Source organism: Oncorhynchus tshawytscha, linkage group LG05 (genome assembly GCF_018296145.1).
Source record: "Oncorhynchus tshawytscha isolate Ot180627B linkage group LG05, Otsh_v2.0, whole genome shotgun sequence".
Taxonomy (NCBI): domain Eukaryota; kingdom Metazoa; phylum Chordata; class Actinopteri; order Salmoniformes; family Salmonidae; genus Oncorhynchus; species Oncorhynchus tshawytscha.
In genome coordinates, this window is record NC_056433.1 from 12,459,307 (window position 1) to 12,478,922 (window position 19,616).

The 19,616-nt window shown below is 44.7% G+C and overlaps 1 protein-coding gene across 7 annotated transcripts in view; it reads left to right on the top strand.

Annotated features, from left to right (window-relative positions):
* The window catches only part of LOC112249925 (rho-associated protein kinase 2-like), a 66,278-nt gene extending 46,682 nt beyond the window's left edge, over positions 1-19,596 (top strand). For 2 of the 7 annotated variants that reach the window (XM_042321479.1, XM_042321484.1), the window contains exons 16-33: positions 1,643-1,749; positions 2,140-2,299; positions 2,729-2,889; positions 4,024-4,208; positions 4,417-4,486; positions 5,970-6,073; positions 7,174-7,360; positions 9,619-9,712; positions 9,886-9,980; positions 11,043-11,234; positions 13,024-13,195; positions 13,560-13,790; positions 14,468-14,535; positions 14,832-14,920; positions 15,184-15,262; positions 15,409-15,679; positions 15,826-16,136; positions 18,804-19,596. In XM_042321479.1, coding sequence (XP_042177413.1) covers positions 1,643-1,749; positions 2,140-2,299; positions 2,729-2,889; positions 4,024-4,208; positions 4,417-4,486; positions 5,970-6,073; positions 7,174-7,360; positions 9,619-9,712; positions 9,886-9,980; positions 11,043-11,234; positions 13,024-13,195; positions 13,560-13,790; positions 14,468-14,535; positions 14,832-14,920; positions 15,184-15,262; positions 15,409-15,679; positions 15,826-16,067 — 2,507 coding nt within the window. In that variant the 3' untranslated portion in view covers positions 16,068-16,136; positions 18,804-19,596. Of the gene's footprint in view, positions 1-1,642; positions 1,750-2,139; positions 2,300-2,728; positions 2,890-4,023; positions 4,209-4,416; positions 4,487-5,969; positions 6,074-7,173; positions 7,361-9,618; positions 9,713-9,885; positions 9,981-11,042; positions 11,235-13,023; positions 13,196-13,559; positions 13,791-14,467; positions 14,536-14,831; positions 14,921-15,183; positions 15,263-15,408; positions 15,680-15,825; positions 16,137-16,652; positions 16,747-18,104; positions 18,216-18,803 lie in introns of all 7 variants that reach the window. The other 5 variants (XM_042321483.1, XM_042321481.1, XM_042321480.1 and 2 more) reach the window with 5 other exon arrangements.
* The last annotated feature ends 20 nt before the right edge of the window (positions 19,597-19,616 follow it).

Sequence of the window (19,616 nt, forward strand, 5' to 3'; positions counted from 1 at the left end):
ATACTAATGTGTCTCTACCTCTATACTAATGTGTCTCTACCTCTATACTAATGTGTCTCTACCTCTATACTAATGTCTCTACCTCTATACTAATGTGTCTCTACCTCTATACTAATGCCTCTACCTCTATACTAATGTCTCTACCTCTATACTAATATGTCTCTACCTCAATACTAATGTGTCTCTACCTATACTTGTGTCTCTACCTCTATACTAATGTGTCTCTACCTCTATACTAATGTGTCTCTACCTCTATACTAATGTGTCTCTACCTCCTATACTAATGTGTCTCTACCTCTATACTAATGTGTCTCTACCTCTATACTAATGTGTCTCTACCTCTATACTAATGTGTCTCTACCTCTATACTAATGTGTCTCTACCTCTATACTAATGTGTCTCTACCTCTATACTAATGTGTCTCTACCCCTATACTAATGTGTCTCTACCTCTATACTAATGTGTCTCTACCTCTATACTAATGTGTCTCTACCTCTATACTAATGTGTCTCTACCTCTATACTAATGCCTCTATACTAATGTGTCTCTACCTCCTATACTAATGTCTCTACCCCTATACTAATGTGTCTCTACCTCCTATACTAATGTCTCTACCCCCTATACTAATGTCTCTACCTCTATACTAATGTGTCTCTACCTCTATACTAATGTGTCTCTACCTATACTAATGTGTCTCTACCTCTATACTAATGCCTCTATACTAATGTGTCTCTACCCCTATACTAATGTCTCTACCCCTATACTAATGTGTCTCTACCTCTATACTAATGTGTCTCTACCCCTATACTAATGTCTCTACCTCTATACTAATGTGTCTACCCCTATACTAATGTCTCTACCTCTATACTAATGTCTCTACCTCTATACTAATGTGTCTACCCCTATACTAATGTGTCTCTACCTCCTATACTAATGTCTCTACCCCCTATACTAATGTCTCTACCTCTATACTAATGTGTCTCTACCTCTATACTAATGTGTCTCTACCTCTATACTAATGTGTCTCTACCTCTATACTAATGTGTCTCTACCTCTATACTAATGCCTCTATACTAATGTGTCTCTACCCCCTATACTAATGTCTCTACCCCTATACTAATGTGTCTCTACCTCTATACTAATGTGTCTCTACCCCCTATACTAATGTCTCTACCTCTATACTAATGTGTCTACCCCTATACTAATGTCTCTACCTCTATACTAATGTCTCTACCTCTATACTAATGTGTCTACCCCTATAATAATGTGTCTCTACCCCCTATACTAATGTCTCTACCCCTATACTAATGTGTCTCTACCTCTATACTAATGTGTCTCTACCTCCTATACTAATGTCTCTACCTCTATACTAATGTGTCTCTACCTCTATACTAATGTGTCTCTACCTCCTATACTAATGTGTCTCTACCTCTATACTAATGTGTCTCTACCTCCTATACTAATGTCTCTACCCCTATACTAATGTCTCTACCTCTATACTAATGTGTCTCTACCCCCTATACTAATGTCTCTACCTCTATACTAATGTGTCTCTACCTCTATACTAATGTGTCTCTACTTCTTTTTCCCTTTCTGTTTTCCACACACTCTCTCATTCTCCATCTTATTTTCTCTCTGTCAGGACATATCCAGGGTCTGGAAGAGGAGGTGAAGCAGGTGAAGGGTTCTCTCTCTGGAACACAGACTGAGAAGAGGCAGCTTCAGCAGAGACTCACTGACATGGAGAAGGTAAGAGGCCTGGGTGGTGTTCATTGGACACCAAATGGAAGAAAATGGACTGTTTTTTTTAAATGTGCCATGATGAACACAACCCTCCACCCCACTGGTAAGACTTAATGTAGATGGCACTCGGGCTCCATGGGAATTTCCCAAGCCCAAATCGACCTCTAGCCCCTCCCCATTTCTTGTGGAGATCTGAGAGGATTGGATAGGTGTGAGCAATGTGATAAAATGTCCCTGTCAGAGAGGGAGAAATATCTTCTATTTCTTTAATCATCTCAAGTCCTCTCAGGTCTCACAGGGGCGGATGCCCTCGCTTTGTCCTGTGGATGTACACAGATTACAGCCACAAATAAACAAACACACAGCTGACCTTTGACCTCTGGTTGGGCCCATTAGGAGAAGAGCAACCAGGAGATTGACCTGACGTTCAAGCTCAAGTCGTTGCAACAGAGTTTTGACATAGAGGAGGCCGAGCACAAGGCCACCAAGACACGCCTTGCTGACAAGAACCAGGTCTATAAGTCCATTGAGGAGGCCAAGTCTGAGGCCCTGAAAGGTGAGAGGGAGGAAGAAAAAGTAGAGGTGATTGGGGGAAATGGGATGCCTAGTCAGTTGTACAACAGAATACCTTCAACTGAAATGTGTCTTCAGCATTTAACCCAACCCCTCTGAATCAGAGAGGTGCGAGGGGCTGCCTTAAACGACATCCGTGTCTTTCGGCGCCCGGGGAACAGTGGGTTAACTGCCTTGCTCAGGGGCAGAACGACAGATTTTTACCTTGTCAGCTCGGGGATTCGATCCAGCAATCTGGGGTGGATAGAAATGGAGCATATTCGAGAAAAATGTATGTGGGGAAAAAAGAGAGGTCAAGAAACTACTGAGTCAATAATGACCGTTTGGATAAAGGTGTTGGCTAATGGACCACATTATACAATTGTCTATTATTCTAATAGTTATGGTAGCATTGTCTCCTTGTGTTTGTCAGGGATGGAGAGGACGCTGCAGGAGGAGCGGAGCTCCAAGCTGCAGTTGGAGTCCAGACTGCTGCAGCTGGAGAAGGAACACTCCATGCTGGACTGTGACTACAAGCAGGCCCAGCACAAAGTGGATGAGCTGAACACGCACAAGGACAAACTCGCCGAGGAGGTGTGTGTTTCTGTGTGTGTGTGTCTGTACATGCCCTGTGTGTGTGTGTGTGTGTGTGTGTGTACATACCTTGTGTTTGTGTGTGTGTAAGGAGTTGAATGTGTGAGAGTGTGTGTGTAAAGATTGTGTTTCGTGAAGACTTCTCTCTGTTTCATCAGCTGCACACATAAAGGGAAAACCAACAGTGTTTTAATAGGGTTTTGGACCACTATGAGCCAGAACATCTTCAATGTACCTTGGCATAGATTCTACAAGTGTCTGGAAATCTATTGGAGGAATGCTCCATTCTTCCACAAGAAATTCCACCATTTGGTGTTTTGTTGTTGGTGGTGGAAAATGCTGTCAGTCTCCACTCCAGATTCCCCCATAAGTTTTTTTTTTTCACCTTTATTTAACCAGGTAGACAAGTTGAGAACAAGTTCTCATTTACAACTGCGACCTGGCCAAGATAAAGCAAAGCAGTTCGACACATACAATAACACAGTTACACATGGAGTAAAACAAACATACAGTCAATAATACAGTAGAAACAAGACTATATACAATGTGAGCAAATGAGGTGAGATAAGGGAGGTAAAGGCAAAAAAAGGCCATGGTGGCAAAGTAAATACAATATAGCAAGTAAAACACTGGAATGGTAGATTTGCAGTGGAAGAATGTGCAAAGTAGAAATAAAAATAATGGGGTGCAAAGGAGCAAAATAAATAAATAACAAAATAAATACAGTAGGGAAAGAGGTAGTTGTTTGGGCTAAATTATAGGTGGGCTATGTGTTCTATTGGGTTGAGATCATGGCATATGGTTTACATCGTTTTCGTGCTCATCAAAGCATTTAGTGACCACTCGTGCCCTGTGGATGGGGGCATTGTCTTCCTATGGGGACATAGCCATAGCAACCAAAATAATGGCCTGCCCAGCATTTTTATACATGACCCTAAGCATGATGGGATGTTAATTGCATAATGAACTCGGGAACCTCACCTGTGTGGAAGCACCGGCTTTCAGTATACTTTGTATCCCTCATTTACTTATTTTGACAGTTAGCTGTAGCTTGGTGCTGTCTTTACCCTGACTAACCTCACCATCTTGCTCTCTTTTTCTCTCTCACCTCCCCCTCCCTCCTTCTCCCTCTAGGTGAAGAACCTGAGCCTGGGCATGGAGCAGGAGGAGCAGAAGCGCAGGCTGAGCCAGAACGACCTGAAGGCACAGACCCAGCAGGTGACCGCCCTGCGCTCCTCAGAGAAGCAGCTGAAGCAGGAGCTCAACCACCTGCTAGACATGAAGCAGAGCCTGGAGAAACAGAACCATGAGCTACGCAGGTAGAGTGGGATACACACAAACACACACACACGGGCAGCTGGCTTGGACATAAGTGTGTGAGAGAAAAGGATGTGATGACCAATGGATGTTAGATATCATGTCTTTCTTTCCCATGCCCTAAGTCGTGGGAGTTGTGTATGTCAGTTGTTTCAGATTGACATGTGATTTGACATGGTAGTGATTGACAGTGATTTTGCCCAATCACAGGGAGAGACAGGAGGCTGAAGGACAGCTGAAGGAGTTTAAGGACCAGCTGGAGGCAGAGCAGTATTTCACGGTACTGTTGATTTCCAATGTGTGGAAAGACTGGGTTGCAAAATTCGGGCAATTTTCCCCAAATTCCCAGGTTTTCCAGAAATCCTGGTTGGTATACTCCTGGGTATTTTGGGAAAGTTAATTTTGCACCCCTAAGAAAGACTATTATCTCTTTTCTGTCTATTCATTCTGCTTACCAGTGTAGTGTTTTGTCCCAAATGGCACGCTATCCCCTATGTAGTGCACTACTTTTTATTTTCATTTTTTTATTTCACCTTTATTTAACCAGGTAGGCTAGTTGAGAACAAGTTCTCATTTGCAACTGCGACCTGGCCAAGATAAACGTAGCAATTCGACACATACAACAACACAGAGTTACACATGGAATAAACAAAACATACAGTAAAACAAAAGAAAACAAAAAGTCTATATACAGTGAGTGCAAATGAGGTAAGTTAAGGAAATAAATAGGCCATGGTGGCGAAGTAATTACAATATAGCAATTAAACACTGGAATAGTAGATCGGCAGAAGGTGAATGTGCAGAGATACTGGGGTGCAAACGAGCAAAATAAATAAATACCAGTATGGGGATGAGGTAGGTAGATAGATGGGCTGTTTACAGATGGGCTATGTACAGCTGCAGTGATCTGTAAGCTGCTCTGACAGCTGGTGCTTAAAGCTAGTGAGGGAGATGTGAGTCTCCAGCTTCAGAGATTTTTGCAATTCGTTCCAGTCATTGGCAGCAGAGGACTGGAAGGAAAGACAACCAAAGAGGGAATTGGCTTTGGGGGTGACCAGTGAGATATACCTGCTGGAGCGCGTGCTACGAGTGGGTGCTGCTATGGTGATCAGTGAGCTGAGATAAAGCGGGGCTTTACCTAGCAGAGACTTGAAGATAACCTGTAGCCAGTGGGTTTGGCGACGAGTATGAAGCGAGGGCCAGCCAACGAGAGCGTACAGGTCGCAATGGTGGGTAGTGTAGTGTATGGGGCTTTGGTGACAAAACGGATGGCACTGTGATAGACTGCATCCAGCTTGTTGAGTAGAGTGTTGGAGGCTATTTTATAGATGACATCACCGAAGTCTAGGATCGGTAGGATGGTCAGTTTTATGAGGGTATGTTTGGCAGCATGAGTGAAGGATGCTTTGTTGCGATATAGGAAGCCGATTGGAGATGCTTAATGTGAGTCTGGAAGGAGAGTTTACAGTCTAACCAGACACCCAGGTATTTGTAGTTGTCCACGTATTCTAAGTCGGAGCCGTCCAGAGTAGTGATGCTGGACGGGCGAGCAGGTGCGGGCAGTGATCGATTGAATAGCATGCATTTAGTTTTACTTGCGTTTAAGAACAGTTGGAGGCCACGGAAGGAGAGTTGTATGGCATTGAAGCTCAGATCCCAGATCCCTATGGACCCTGGTCAAAAAGTAGTGCACTACATATGGAATATGGTGCCATTTGGGACATCCCATGGTTGTTGTGTGTTGACCGTTTCCTCTGTACCAGACCCTGTACAAGACCCAGAACCGGGAGCTGAAGGAGGAGTGTGATGAGAGGAACAAGCTGTATAAAGACATTCAGCAGAGACTGGAGGAGTACCAGGAAGAAAGGTACTGGAACATTAGGATCCAACCAGAAACTGATCCTTGACACTAAGGTTGCAACATTCTGGTAACTTTTCCCCAAATTCCCATGTTTTCCAGAAATCTTACAGTAATCTTACAACCAGGATTTCTGGAAACTTTGGGGAAAGTTAACAGAATTTTGTAACCCTACCTGACACTATTTGTTCACAATACTGAGCCAAACCAAACTGAGCCGAGCTGTACGGCACTGGCCTGGTTACGTATCTACTGTAGGTGCTGGACTGGACCATTTTGAAAGGAAAATATCATCTTGACCCTCTGAGCACCTCTAACAAACTGTTGAAGATTAGAGTCATGAGCACACACTTAGTCTCTCTAGGACTGTAGTCTGTCCCTGAAAGATGATCTGTAGCCTAATGTCAACATGCATTCCACCCTTATCACTCAGTCAATTGCGAGATGATAGCCTGACAATACTGCAGGTAATATGATCAGCGTGTTACCTAACCTCCAGTCTACAGGTGGCGTGCCATCAATCACCATATCACCAACACAATAAGCTTTGAGCATCTGACAAAATGACGCAAGATTTTAGTTCTGAGTTAACCGAGATTAACACGCACTGTAAAGTCACACAGACAGACTTTTAACGTGTAGACTCCTGTAGCAGCAAGCCCGTAGGACTGTGGGTAAGTGTTTCATAGAAATGGCTATGGAGCTCATTGATTGGCCTGAACATAACATTTGCTGACTTTGAGAGATTAATGTAGGCCTTGGTCATGTGAATGCCCTGACAAACATGACACTAATGTCATCTGTTCCTCTTTCCCATATTGTAGTCTAAAAAAATCCCACAAACACTGATTTTCCTGGTATTACGGGATTTCCTTTCCGGGCTTCCAGTGACTGCTTTGACATACAGTACTGGACTAGATTAGGTTTCATTAACTTTATTTTCCCATACAGTAGTGTGAGAATTTCCCCACATTCCTAATTTCCAGGGGTCTCTGGCAGCCATAACAGTACTGGGCACAGATTAGGTCTCATTAACATTTCCCAGGTTATAGTGTCCAATTCCCCAATGTTCCCACATTCCCTGATATTCCGGATTGTCTTTCCCTCAGGGATTCCCTGGCGGCCCAGCTGGAGGTGAGCCTGACCAAGGCGGACTCGGAGCAGCTGGCGCGCTCCATCGCCGAAGAGCAGTACTCTGACCTAGAGAAGGAGAAGATCATGAAGGAACTGGAGGTGAAGGATATGACGGCCAGACACAGGCAGGAGCTAGGAGACAAGGAGGCTACCATCGGCTCGGTGAGAGGGGGAGATAGATGGAGAGAGGGAAGGGGTGGGAGAGAGGGAGGGAGAGGAGAGAGGGAGGGAGAGGAGAAATGATGGCAGGAGCTAGTAGACAACAGGGAGGGAGGGGATAGAAGAAGAGAGATTGACAGAGAGGGAGTGAGGAAGAGAGACTGACAGAGAGTGGAAGGAAGAGAGACTGACGTGGGAGAGTGAGAGTGGAAGGAAGAGAGACTGACACAGAGAGGGGGAGACTGACAGAGGTAGGAAGAGAGACTGACACAGAGGGGGGCTGACAGAGGGGGGACTGACAGAGGGAGGAAGAGAGAGATACCGAGAGTGAAACTGAGACCTGAAATCAATCAATCAGTTAAGAATATTGTCAAAGAAGCTAGGTTTCACTGGCTAGGTTTCTGAAGCTAGGTTTCACTGGCTAGGTTTCTGAAGCTAGGTTTCTGAAGCTAGGTTTCTGAAGCTAGGTTTCACTAGCTAGGTTTCTGAAGCTAGGTTTCTGAAGCTAGGTTTCTGAAGCTAGGTTTCACTAGCTAGGTTTCTGAAGCTAGGTTTCACTAGCTAGGTTTCTGAAGCTAACTTTCACTAGCTAGGTTTCTGAAGCTAACTTTCACTAGCTAGGTTTCTGAAGCTAACTTTCACTAGCTAGGTTTCTGAAGCTAACTTTCACTAGCTAGGTTTCTGAAGCTAACTTTCACTAGCTCGGTTTCTGAAGCTAACTTTCACTAGCTAGGTTTCTGAAGCTAACTTTCACTAGCTCTAGGTTTTACTAGCTCACTAGCTTTTACTAGCTCTAGGTTTTACTAGCTCTAGGTTTTACTAGCTCTAGGTTTCACTAGCTAGGTTTCACTAGCTAGGTTTCACTAGCTAGGTTTCACTAGCTCTAGGTTTTACTAGCTAGGTTTCACTAGCTCTAGGTTAGGTTTCACTAGCTAGGTTTCACTAGCTAGGTTAGCTCTAGGTTTCACTAGCTCTAGGTTTCACTAGCTCTAGGTTTTACTAGCTAGGTTTTACTAGCTAGGTTTTCACACTCTAGGTTTCACTAGCTCTAGGTTTCACTAGCTCTAGGTTTCACTGAAGCTCTAGGTTTCACTGAAGCTCTAGGTTTCACTAGCTAGGTTTCACTAGCTCTAGGTTTCTGAAGCTAGGTTTCACTAGCTCTAGGTTTCTGAAGCTAGGTTTCACTAGCTCTAGGTTTCACTGAAGCTCTAGGTTTCACTGAAGCTCTAGGTTTCACTAGCTAGGTTTCACTAGCTCTAGGTTTCTGAAGCTAGGTTTCACTAGCTCTAGGTTTCTGAAGCTAGGTTTCACTAGCTCTAGGTTTCTGAAGCTAGGTTTCACTAGCTCTAGGTTTCTGAAGCTAGGTTTCACTAGCTAGGTTTCTGAAGCTAGGTTTCACTAGCTAGGTTTCTGAAGCTAGGTTTCACTAGCTAGATTTCTGAAGCTAGGCTTCCATCCAAAAGCCAACTGTTTTTCATGCAAATATTCTAAAATCCGCATAAAAATGTTCATTTTCCTTCCAGAGATGTTTCCATCAAATTGACTTGTTATCGATAAAAGGCTGTGCTTGATGATGCAGTGCACATAAAAATAACTTCCATGTACCAAATAGAATTTAAATCTGTTTCCATCGCATTTTCAATTCTACTGATGGTTTTGTCACAAAAGATTTTGCGTTATATAGCGAATGTGCCCGCTCTGGTCTTGGCACATGCAGCTCACAGATACAGTGCTGGTATAGCCTACATGATGAGACTATTATAGACAGAACAGCAAGATTATTTTTATTTGTCAAACAGCGGCCAAGCATCGATCATCATGTCACCAGAATCAGACCCTCAATATTTATTGGAAAGGAGCATCAAGCTTATCTCCTTGCACTTTCACCACCCTGTGAAGTTCATCATAACTTGCTTCATCTGTAGCCTAATAAACTGCATGGTTTCCTGACGAGTCATAGTGGGAGGACCAGACACCACGTCATCGCGTTAGTTCACTTTGATATGTTGTTACATCAAAATTTGAACATAAAGGCTTTTCCACCGCCAATTCTCGCATTACTCATTTTACAGACACAAAAAGATCCCAATTTGTCTTGCGTATTTTGATTTTGCTGACATTTGGAAAGTTTACTGGAAAATGTGCTTTTTCCATCAGGCTTGTTGTGACATTTTTTTTTATGTACTGTACTCGCATGACAAGACCACACACACTACTTGGAGTGTCTGTAACGCCGATCTGTCCTCTGCTGTCTCCTACAGCTGGAGGAGTCCAACCGCACCCTGACAGTGGACGTGGCCAACCTGGCCAATGAGAAGGAGGAGCTCAATAACCAACTGAAGGAGATGCAGCAACGTGAGTCACCCCTCTCATTGTCTAGACCCCTTGTGCTCTGAGCCCCGGTTCACAGTGGCCAGAATGTAACAGAGATGTTATGAGAATGTTTAGTATTGGTTTGGTGATGCTGTGTGTTGTCCAAAACATTCCAGGGGTGTTGTGAGAATGTTTGGTATTGGTTTGGTCCACAGAGCTGCAGAAGGCCAGAGAGGAGGAGAGACAGATGAACTGTGTGAAGATGTCCTTTGAGAAGCAGCTGCAGACGGAGAGAACGCTCAAGATTCAGGTGACAGACTGGACGGATGAGACTGGACGGATGAGACTGGACGGATGAGACTGGACGGATGAGACTGGACGGATGAGACTGGACGGATGAGACTGGACGGATGAGACTGGACGGATGAGACTGGGCGGATGAGACTGGGCGGATGAGACTGGGCGGATGAGACTGGGCGGATGAGACTGGGCGGATGTGTGTCACGTGTGAAATAGCTGGCTAGTGAGCGCTAGCAGCCATCTTGCGGTGACATCACCTGCCCTGAGACCTGTAGTAGCGTCACCCTAACCCTACTAAGACGATGTCTGTGTCTGAAGTCTATCTTGTCTACTACTTACTAAAACGACATCTTTACATTTTAGTCATTTAGCAGACGATCTTATCCAGAATGTGTTACAGTAGTAAGTTAAATACTGTGTACTAATAGTACTACATACTATTTAGAATGTGCTGTTTAGTAAAAACAGATGAGAGGCTCATCCATACTGAGAATGCACAATTACATTGGCGGGAATCAATAGTTCATTTGGGTACAGCTCGTCATATCTGATTATCAGCTGTTCTTCCTCAATAGTGTGCAGTGAATTCTACTAGATGGAAATGAGTATATGACATCCTGGCATTTAAAGCATCGTCTTTCCCAAAATGTCACTTTCTATAAAATTGTATATTTTCACATACCCCAAATGCTTACTATTTAGACAGCAAGTATAGGTATTTGAACACTGCCCATGTTATTGGTAGGGTAATGGTTAGCATAAAACGCTAGCACCTGGAATACAAATGATGGTTTTGTTCATGTCCTGGGTTCAGCAGGACAGCGACAGAACTCCAATGTTACATAGTATGCATCTATTTGTTGATTTAATATATATAGGGTCAGATGCCTAGTCCTGGACTAAAAGGCATACTCAATAGAGAATCTCCATTACATGTGTGTGTTTTGTTCCAGGACTAGGCTGAGAAACCAGAGAAACCAGCCCATAACGTGTTTTTCATTGAGAATATATATTGCAGTGTGCTGTCCATTACCATAATATATTGTGGACTGTATATGTACATGCCCACCAGGCGATCAACAAGCTGGCCGAGATCATGAACCGCAGGGAGACGTTGCGAACGGGTCACAACCGCGACGACACGCTGGACGTGCGCAGGAAGGAGAAGGAGAACAGGAAGCTGCAGCTGGAGCTGAGGTCAGAGAAGGAGAAACTCAACTCCACCATCATCAAGTACCAGAAAGAGATCAACGACATGCAGGCGGTCAGTCTAAAACACAACCTTATACTAACCATCACACAACCACTTTAACAGGCAGTCAGTCAGTACAACCAAACCACAGCCTTATACTAACCATCACACAACCACTTTAACTGGCAGTCAGTCAGTACAACCAAACCACAACCTTATACTAACCATCACTAACCATCACAACCACAGCCTTATACTAACCATCACACAACCACTTTAACAGGGAGTCAGTCAGTACAACCAAACCACAGCCTTATACTAACCATCACACAACCACTTTAACAGGCAGTCAGTCAGTACAACCAAACCACAGCCTTATACTAACCATCACACAACCACTTTAACAGGCAGTCAGTCAGTACAACCAAACCACAACCTTGTACTAACCATCACACAACCACTTTAACTGGCAGTCAGTCAGTACAACCAAACCACAACCTTATACTAACCATCACAACCACAACCTTATACTAACCAAACCACAACCTTATACTAACCATAACCCAACCACTAACAGGCAGTCAGTCCGTACAACCAAAACACAACCACAACCTTATACTAACCATAACCCAACCACTAACAGGCAGTCAGTCCGTACAACCAAAACACAACCACAACCTTATACTAACCATCACACATACTCTTTAACAGGCAGTCAGTCAGTCCAACCTAGTGCTGAGCGATTTTAACCAACGTTTCGTAATTTGACCAATGTTTTTTTTGTTTGTTTTGTGAGTCCAACGCAGCATTTGTCGAAAGAGAATTCAAGTCAAGAACTTTATGGGGGACGCTGAGCTGAAGGCAATTATAGTTTTCATTAAGCCAAATATTCAATCTACGTGGCAATTAACTACAATGAACATAATCTGCCTATTTTTTCCGTCTCGGACAAGAGACAAATGTCCAAAATAAATCCAACGGGTGAACTTTGAACTTAAGCTTGTCGCCTGCCTTCCCGCCTTTGGTACAACGACTCCCATTGTTAAGGTGGAAACATGAGCATCTAGTCATTATATACAGATCAATTCAATTCAATTCAATTCAAGGGCTTTATTGGCATGGGAAACGTGTTAACATTGCCAAAGCAAGTGAGGTAGGTAATATATAAAGTGAAATAAACAATAAAAATGAACAGTAAACATTACACATACAGAAGTTTCAAAACAATAAAGACATTACAAATGTCATATTATATATATATATATATACAGTGTTTTAACAATGTACAAATGGTTAAAGGACACAATATAAAATAAATAAGCATAAATATGGGTTGTATTTACAATGGTGTTTGTTCTTCACTGGTTGCCCTTTTCTCGTGGCAACAGGTCACAAATCTTGCTGCTGTGATGGCACAGATCTCTGGACGGATACACTTTTACGCCTGCAACATTAGGTTAGATGCACACAAATGAGGGAGGAATGTACACAACACAACAACGAGAAGGACAGAGACCGTTTGTGAAAGTATGTCTTATCTACTTTGGAAAAACTAGTCAAATGATTTTGTCAGACAGCTCTGCAGCATGCTTAGGCAGGCAATCTAAATAGGATGACTGAAGGCAGTACAGTATGGGGAACACAGAGATAACTGGCTGGCTGACTGCTACTGTCTGAGCAGCGATGAGATGATGACTGAGGAATGAAAAAGAATCCATTTGTTAATATAGTAATATACACAACTGAACTGTTTTTATTATTTCCTCCCACAATTACATCGATATGAAGACACCAGTAAATCCAACCTAACTGACATTCTAAATGTCTAAATTCAAAAGTGTGTGTGTATTTCCACCTCCAGGTGATATCAGACGAGAGCCAGGTGCACATTGAGCTGCAGATGGCCTTGGACAGTAAGGACAGTGACATCGAGCAGCTGCGCTGTCAGCTGACCTCTCTGAGCATCACCTCCATGGACTCCACTAGCTTCAGCAGTGGTAATGACCTGGACATGGACGACAGCGGTTACCCAGGTAACAACACTTTCAACACCCCTCACTTTAGCACCCGAGTCAAAACGCCGAGCACCCGAGTCAAAACGCCGAGCACCCGAGTCAAAACGCTGAGCACGTAGTAATTTAACACTAATTGTGAGTCAATCCTCCCCCATCTCTGTGCTGTCTCTTTCCACAGTATTTCTTCTCCTCTATCCTCCCCTATCTCTCTGTCTCAGCACAATGTCCCTCACACGTTTATTCCCCCCGTCACTATGGCCTTTCCCACCCCTTGTTTCACTATTCCTAAACCTCTGCTTTAAGATACACCTGTTATTCCTTATTCCTGCCTGTTTTCCCTTCATCCTTTTTCTCTATCTCTCTCTCTGTTGTGGCTGCGTAGTGCACATCACTCACTCCCAGACCTCTGAGTCCATGTCCTTCCACTACCAGCGCACGCAGAAATCTGTCAGCGTTGCCACCCGGCCCTCCTTCAGAGTATCTCACCCTCTCTTTGAGGATGAGGAGGAGGAGGAGGAGTATGAAGGAAATGACGGGCGGTTAGAACATGGCCGCCAACCTTTGGCCCTCACCTATGAGCAGCCGCCCCCAGAGCCTGACCGCAGTGGTGCAGGTGAACCCGCATGCTGGTTCAAAGTTCAAACACAATGCAGCTAGTTGCCAAAAATACGCACCTTCTCTCTCCCGCCTCGGCTGTCTGTCTAACACTACTGACAGTGGCTTTACTCAGCTGTGTGTCTAACACTACTGACAGTGGCTTTACAGTGCTACTAATACTGCCTGGTGTTTTGCAGCTGTGTGCGGAAAGTCGCAGCCTAACATTTTGTGGCCCCTGTTAACCTTGAGTTGACTCAAACTATAGTATGAGGACTGTCCAGATATTGTTTGTCTTTTGGAATGGATCCAGTGTAGGGTTCCTGAGCTGTATCTGAAATGGCCCCCTATTCCTTCTATAATGCACTTCTTTGACCCATAATGAGTGCACGACATATGGGGTGTCTTTTCGAAGCAGCCCTGCTTTGTTTCAAGCACAATTAGTAGATGATACCAAAATACAATAGCAAGGAAGTCATGTAAAAAATGTTTATAGAGATAAATGAATTGGCTAAAGGGCATAATATGATGCACGCAACATGTTTGTTTTGACAACAGGGGTTTAACTTGTTGAGACAAAGTGTGCCGTGTGGATTGGCTCCTAACTTCCGCTACTTCTCTGCAGTATGGAATATACTGGAATAGTGTATTGCTCTTATTTGCTAATGTAATTCCCTTTTCCCTTATGCAAAACAGATACCAGGCTGGAGGGCTGGCTGTCACTTCCTGCCAAGAATACCAAGAGGTTTGGATGGGATAGAAAGGTATGCTGCTCCCTCTGGCTCCGCCTATCCTTCTGCTAATACAGTCCTGGGTACTAATAGTATTTGAAATGCTTTATCTGCGATCGATTGAGCTATCCTGGCTCAATGGGAACAAGTGGAATAGTCCCAAAAGTCTAAACGATGTCCATTTAACACTCCGGGCAGGCTCAATCAAACACTCTAAAGTATTCAAAAGAAAACAAACACTATTTGAACCCATGTCTACAGACGTTGATATTTCCCCAGCATTTGAGATGATAAAGTGTGACTGTTCTCTCTCTCTCTCTCTCTGACAGTATGTGGTAGTGAGCAGTAAGAAGATTCTGTTCTACAACAGTGAGATGGACCGAGAGCAGTCCAACCCCTTCATGATCCTAGACATCAAGTGAGTGAAGACATCCACATTCTTATGTGGCTCTGTCTGCTCCCAAATGGCACCCTATTCCCTATATATTGAACTACTTTCAACTAGGGCCCATAGTGCACTGGTTTTAACTAGAGACCTATGTAGCTAATAGGGTGCTATTTGAGACAAAGCCTCTGTTTTCGTCCCATGAATTCCTATGGCCTCTGCTGATAGAGACCAATTGCTTGTATTGCGATGCCTATCATAACCTTGTTCATAACCTTGTTCTTTCCTCCTTGCAGTAAGCTGTTCCACATCCGACCGGTCACTCAGACAGACGTGTACCGCGCTGACGTCAAAGAAATCCCCCGGATATTCCAGGTAACATAACTCCGACACAAAGTTGAGCCAAGCTGTCCTGGACTAGTTTTACATTCCTCTGTTTTGAGCAGTAGAAAAACTGTTAATGGTGAATTTCACTTCTCTCATCCCTCTCTTTTCTGTCTTCCCTTTCTTCCCCCTCACAGATTCTGTACGCCAACGAGGGCGAGAGCAAGCGGGAGCAAGAGTTTGCGGTGGAGCCCCTAACGCTGACAGGCGAGCGCTCGTCCTTCGTCAGGCACAAGGGTCACGAGTTCATCCCCACGTTCTACCACCTGCCGTCGAGCTGCGAGGCATGCACGCGACCTCTGTGGAACGTGTTCAAGCCGCCGCCCGCGCTGGAGTGCCGCCGCTGCCACACCAAGTGCCACAAGGACCACCTAGACCGGAAGGAGGAGGTCATCGCCCCCTGCAGGGGTCAGTAGAGGGCAAAGGTCACATCTTGTTGGGCCGTGGTTCAAATACTCCACTAGTATTGTTAACCAATGTACAGCACAGTTCATAATGGTTTTTCTACCTGTTTTAGAGTGTATTGACTAACCTTAACCCTCGTCTCTCCTCAGTAAACTATGACATGTCCACGGCCAAAGACCTGCTCCTATTGGCCGGCTCTCAGACAGAGCAGAAGAGATGGGTCAGCCAGCTAATCAAACGCATCCCCCGGAAACACCCCACCCCTAGCCCCGCCCCCAATGCAGCCTCTGCTGCCCAAGCCCCGAGCCACCCTCTCGCTCCTCCCCAGAAACCTCACCACAAGCCTCCCCCGCAACACCCCACAACGCTCCCCCCCCCGCAACTCCCCTAGCCTTTCCTACCGCGGAGCCATCAAGGTCCAGCCCAGCCGCCAGAAGACTCAGCTCGAAGGGAAGCCCAGGTGAGACTATGGGTGGGGTTTGACTAGGAACTGGAAATCTTTCAAATGTTGTGTAGTGTAGGAGTGTACTTGTCAGACTATTCATTCTAGGAACTTTCCACAGTAATCACATAATGGTTTATGTTACTTGTCTTTTAGACCAGAGTCATCTTGCTTAGCTTCATGCCAGTTTATGAGCTAATAAGTAACTTATCTTATAAACAAATCTGCAATCATGGCATAATGTTCTTGCTGTTGCTTGAGTCTTTTATGGACAATACTTATTCCAAACTGTCACAACTCTATGTGCCGGTTTCCCAGACAAAGATTATGCCTAGTCCTGGACTTACACACACTTTCAACACTATACCTTCACAAATAACCAAAGCCAAGTCGGTGTCATCAGTGTGAGGTCCATCATTCACCTTAGCAATGAATACGAAGGGTGTAGAAAGCCCCAGAATGCTGGAAAACTCATTTACTCACATGCTCAGCTAGCTCCTAACTCACTCTCTTCCACTGGCCACTTCCCTTTAGTGCTGGCCCCATGCTCAGAATCATCCTCCACTGACACTTGACTCCTCACCTTTGAACCCCCCCATCATACTAGTGCTAATCACTCTGCTAGACTGTAAGTAGCAGACCCCAGTCAGTATTGTGTGTGACTGTCAGTCTGCTGCACTGCCTGCCATGTCATCTCCACTAGCCACTCCCTCTCTCAGCCGCTCATCCATGTCATCTCCACTAACCACTTCCTCTCTCAGCCGCTCATCCATGTCATCTCTACTAACCACTCCCTCTCTCAGCCGCTCATCCATGTCATTCTACTAACCACTCCCTCTCTCAGCCGCTCATCCATGTCATCTCTACTAACCACTCCCTCTCTCAGCCGCTCATCCATGTCATCTCTACTAACCACTCCCTCTCTCAGCCGCTCATCCATGTCATTTCTACTAACCACTCCCTCTCTCAGCCGCTCATCCATGTCATCTCTACTAACCACTCCCTCTCTCAGCCGCTCATCCATGTCATCTCTACTAACCACTCCCTCTCTCAGCCGCTCATCCATGTCATCTCTACTAACCACTCCCTCTCTCAGCCGCTCATCCATGTCATCTCTACTAACCACTCCCTCTCTCAGCCGCTCATCCATGTCATCTCTACTAACCACTCCCTCTCTCAGCCGCTCATCCATGTCATTTCTACTAACCACTCCCTCTCTCAGCCGCTCATCCATGTCATCTCTACTAACCACTCCCTCTCTCAGCCGCTCATCCATGTCATTTCTACTAACCACTCCCTCTCTCAGCCGCTCATCCATGTCATCTCTACTAACCACTCCCTCTCTCAGCCGCTCATCCATGTCATCTCTACTAACCACTCCCTCTCTCAGCCGCTCATCCATGTCATCTCTACTAACCACTCCCTCTCTCAGCCGCTCATCCATGTCATCTCTACTAACCACTCCCTCTCAGCCGCCATCCATGTCTCATCCATGTCCATGTCATCTACTAACCACTCCCTCTCTCAGCCGCTCATCCATGTCATCTCTACTAACCACTCCCTCTCTCAGCCGCTCATCCATGTCATCTCTACTAACCACTCCCTCTCTCAGCCGCTCCTCCATGTCATCTCTACTAACCACTCCCTCTCTCAGCCGCTCCTCCATGTCATCTCTACTAACCACTCCCTCTCTCAGCCGCTCCTCCACCCTCTGCCTCATGTCATGCATTTCAAGTAACTGTACAGGGCTGACCCCATGTCCCAATTCTCTACCGTTCTCTATCTAGGAGTGAACTGGATTGGTGTGTATATGGGCTGAACTAGGGAGTTTGCACCATATTTCTTACACCAGTCTTTTTCAATCCATGAAAGTGTACAGTTAGGGCAGAAGGGTAGAGAATCAGGAATTGCTCACTGTAGTGTCTGACTAAAACATGGACTGCAGGCCATGGACTGACACCAGGGGGACTCCCTCTACCGTTTCAGATTGCTTGTTGATTTTGAAAGCCTGAAGGACTGGAGTTGGTCGTTGGAGGATGTCGATGATGATGATGATGATGATGATGATGATATGTTCGGCTTCTGAGGAAGTGAGGGGTAACTTCAGCAGTGGCTGCTGGGAAATTGAGTTTTTGTTGAGGCCTGATGCATGTGTGGCTCCATTGGTAAGAGCATGCCACCTCAGTCGTAGGTTCAATTCTGAGAGGGATAACAGACTAAAAATGTATGCACTCACTGTACTGTAGGTCGCTTTGGATACAAGTGTCTACTAAATAGCATACCGGTATTATCACTATTATGCATGTTTTGTGTGATTTCAATAGGGGCATTTAACAGAATTGATTGCCAGTAATGGTTGGGTTGTGTAGAGCTTTCTGATGGGAGTCACTGAGTTGGACATTCACTACAATATGATGATAATATCTGCTGAAGAACCCACCACAGTCAGTGTTCTGCTGAAGAACCCACCACAGTCAGTGTTAATGTGCGTTTGAGTTGTCAGAGAAGTTCTCAACAAATCTTTGTTTCGTTGCATGCTGTGTGCTGCTAGTTTGTGGTGGTGATGGCTGGTGTTTTGTTAGCTATTTGTTGTCTGTATGGGTTTTTGCACGCACTCTTCATGTGCGTAATCCGACTTCATCTAGCAAAATGCCATATGAACTAATTTATTTTCTCTCTTCACAGTTTACCTCTATGATACAAAGATGTGCTGAATCCTCTCACATCATGTGGACTGGAGCCTGAACACAGTGGAACCTATACATCTACTTTGCCTTTTCAGAGACAAAGGCAGTGTCTCAAATGGGGCCCTATTCCCTATATAGTGCACAACTTTTGACCAGGGCCCATATGGTTCTGGTCAGAAGTAGTTGCACTATATAGGGAGTAAGGTGCCATTTTGGATTCAACCAAAGACTGCAAAACGCCAGATATTTTAGGGAAAGAGGGTCAGGTTAACGTTGCATTCATGTAAGGACTGCAGTCGGACTTGCATATGTCTCAGTAAACCAAATGGTTTCACCTTCTGCCTTCTACAGTATAGCCTGGTCCTAGAGCCGTTTGTGCCGTCTTGCCAACTCCATTGCTGTGCTGTTGTCATGCCAATGGCAAGACGGCACAAACAGATCTGGCACCAGGCTTCATACACTATGCATGTCATGGCAAATTTGTACAATTTCATGGATCGAGAAAATGAAGTACTTTGCAGGTCGCTCTAAAACTGCCTTATTTTATAAATGTCATGATGAAATACATACAGACCTAGCCATAGATTTGCCTGTGTCTTTACATGCCTGGGTGATCCTCATAAGCTATATAATTAGATGGGTCTGTATTAGGTGTGTGTATGTGTGTATATATAGGAATACGTGTTCTGTCAGTGTATTATTGCCACAAAGATACAGTACAGGTCAAAAGTTTGGACACCTACTTATTCAAGGGTTTTAATTTATTGTTACTATTTTCTACATTGTAGAATAATAGTAAAGACATCAAAAC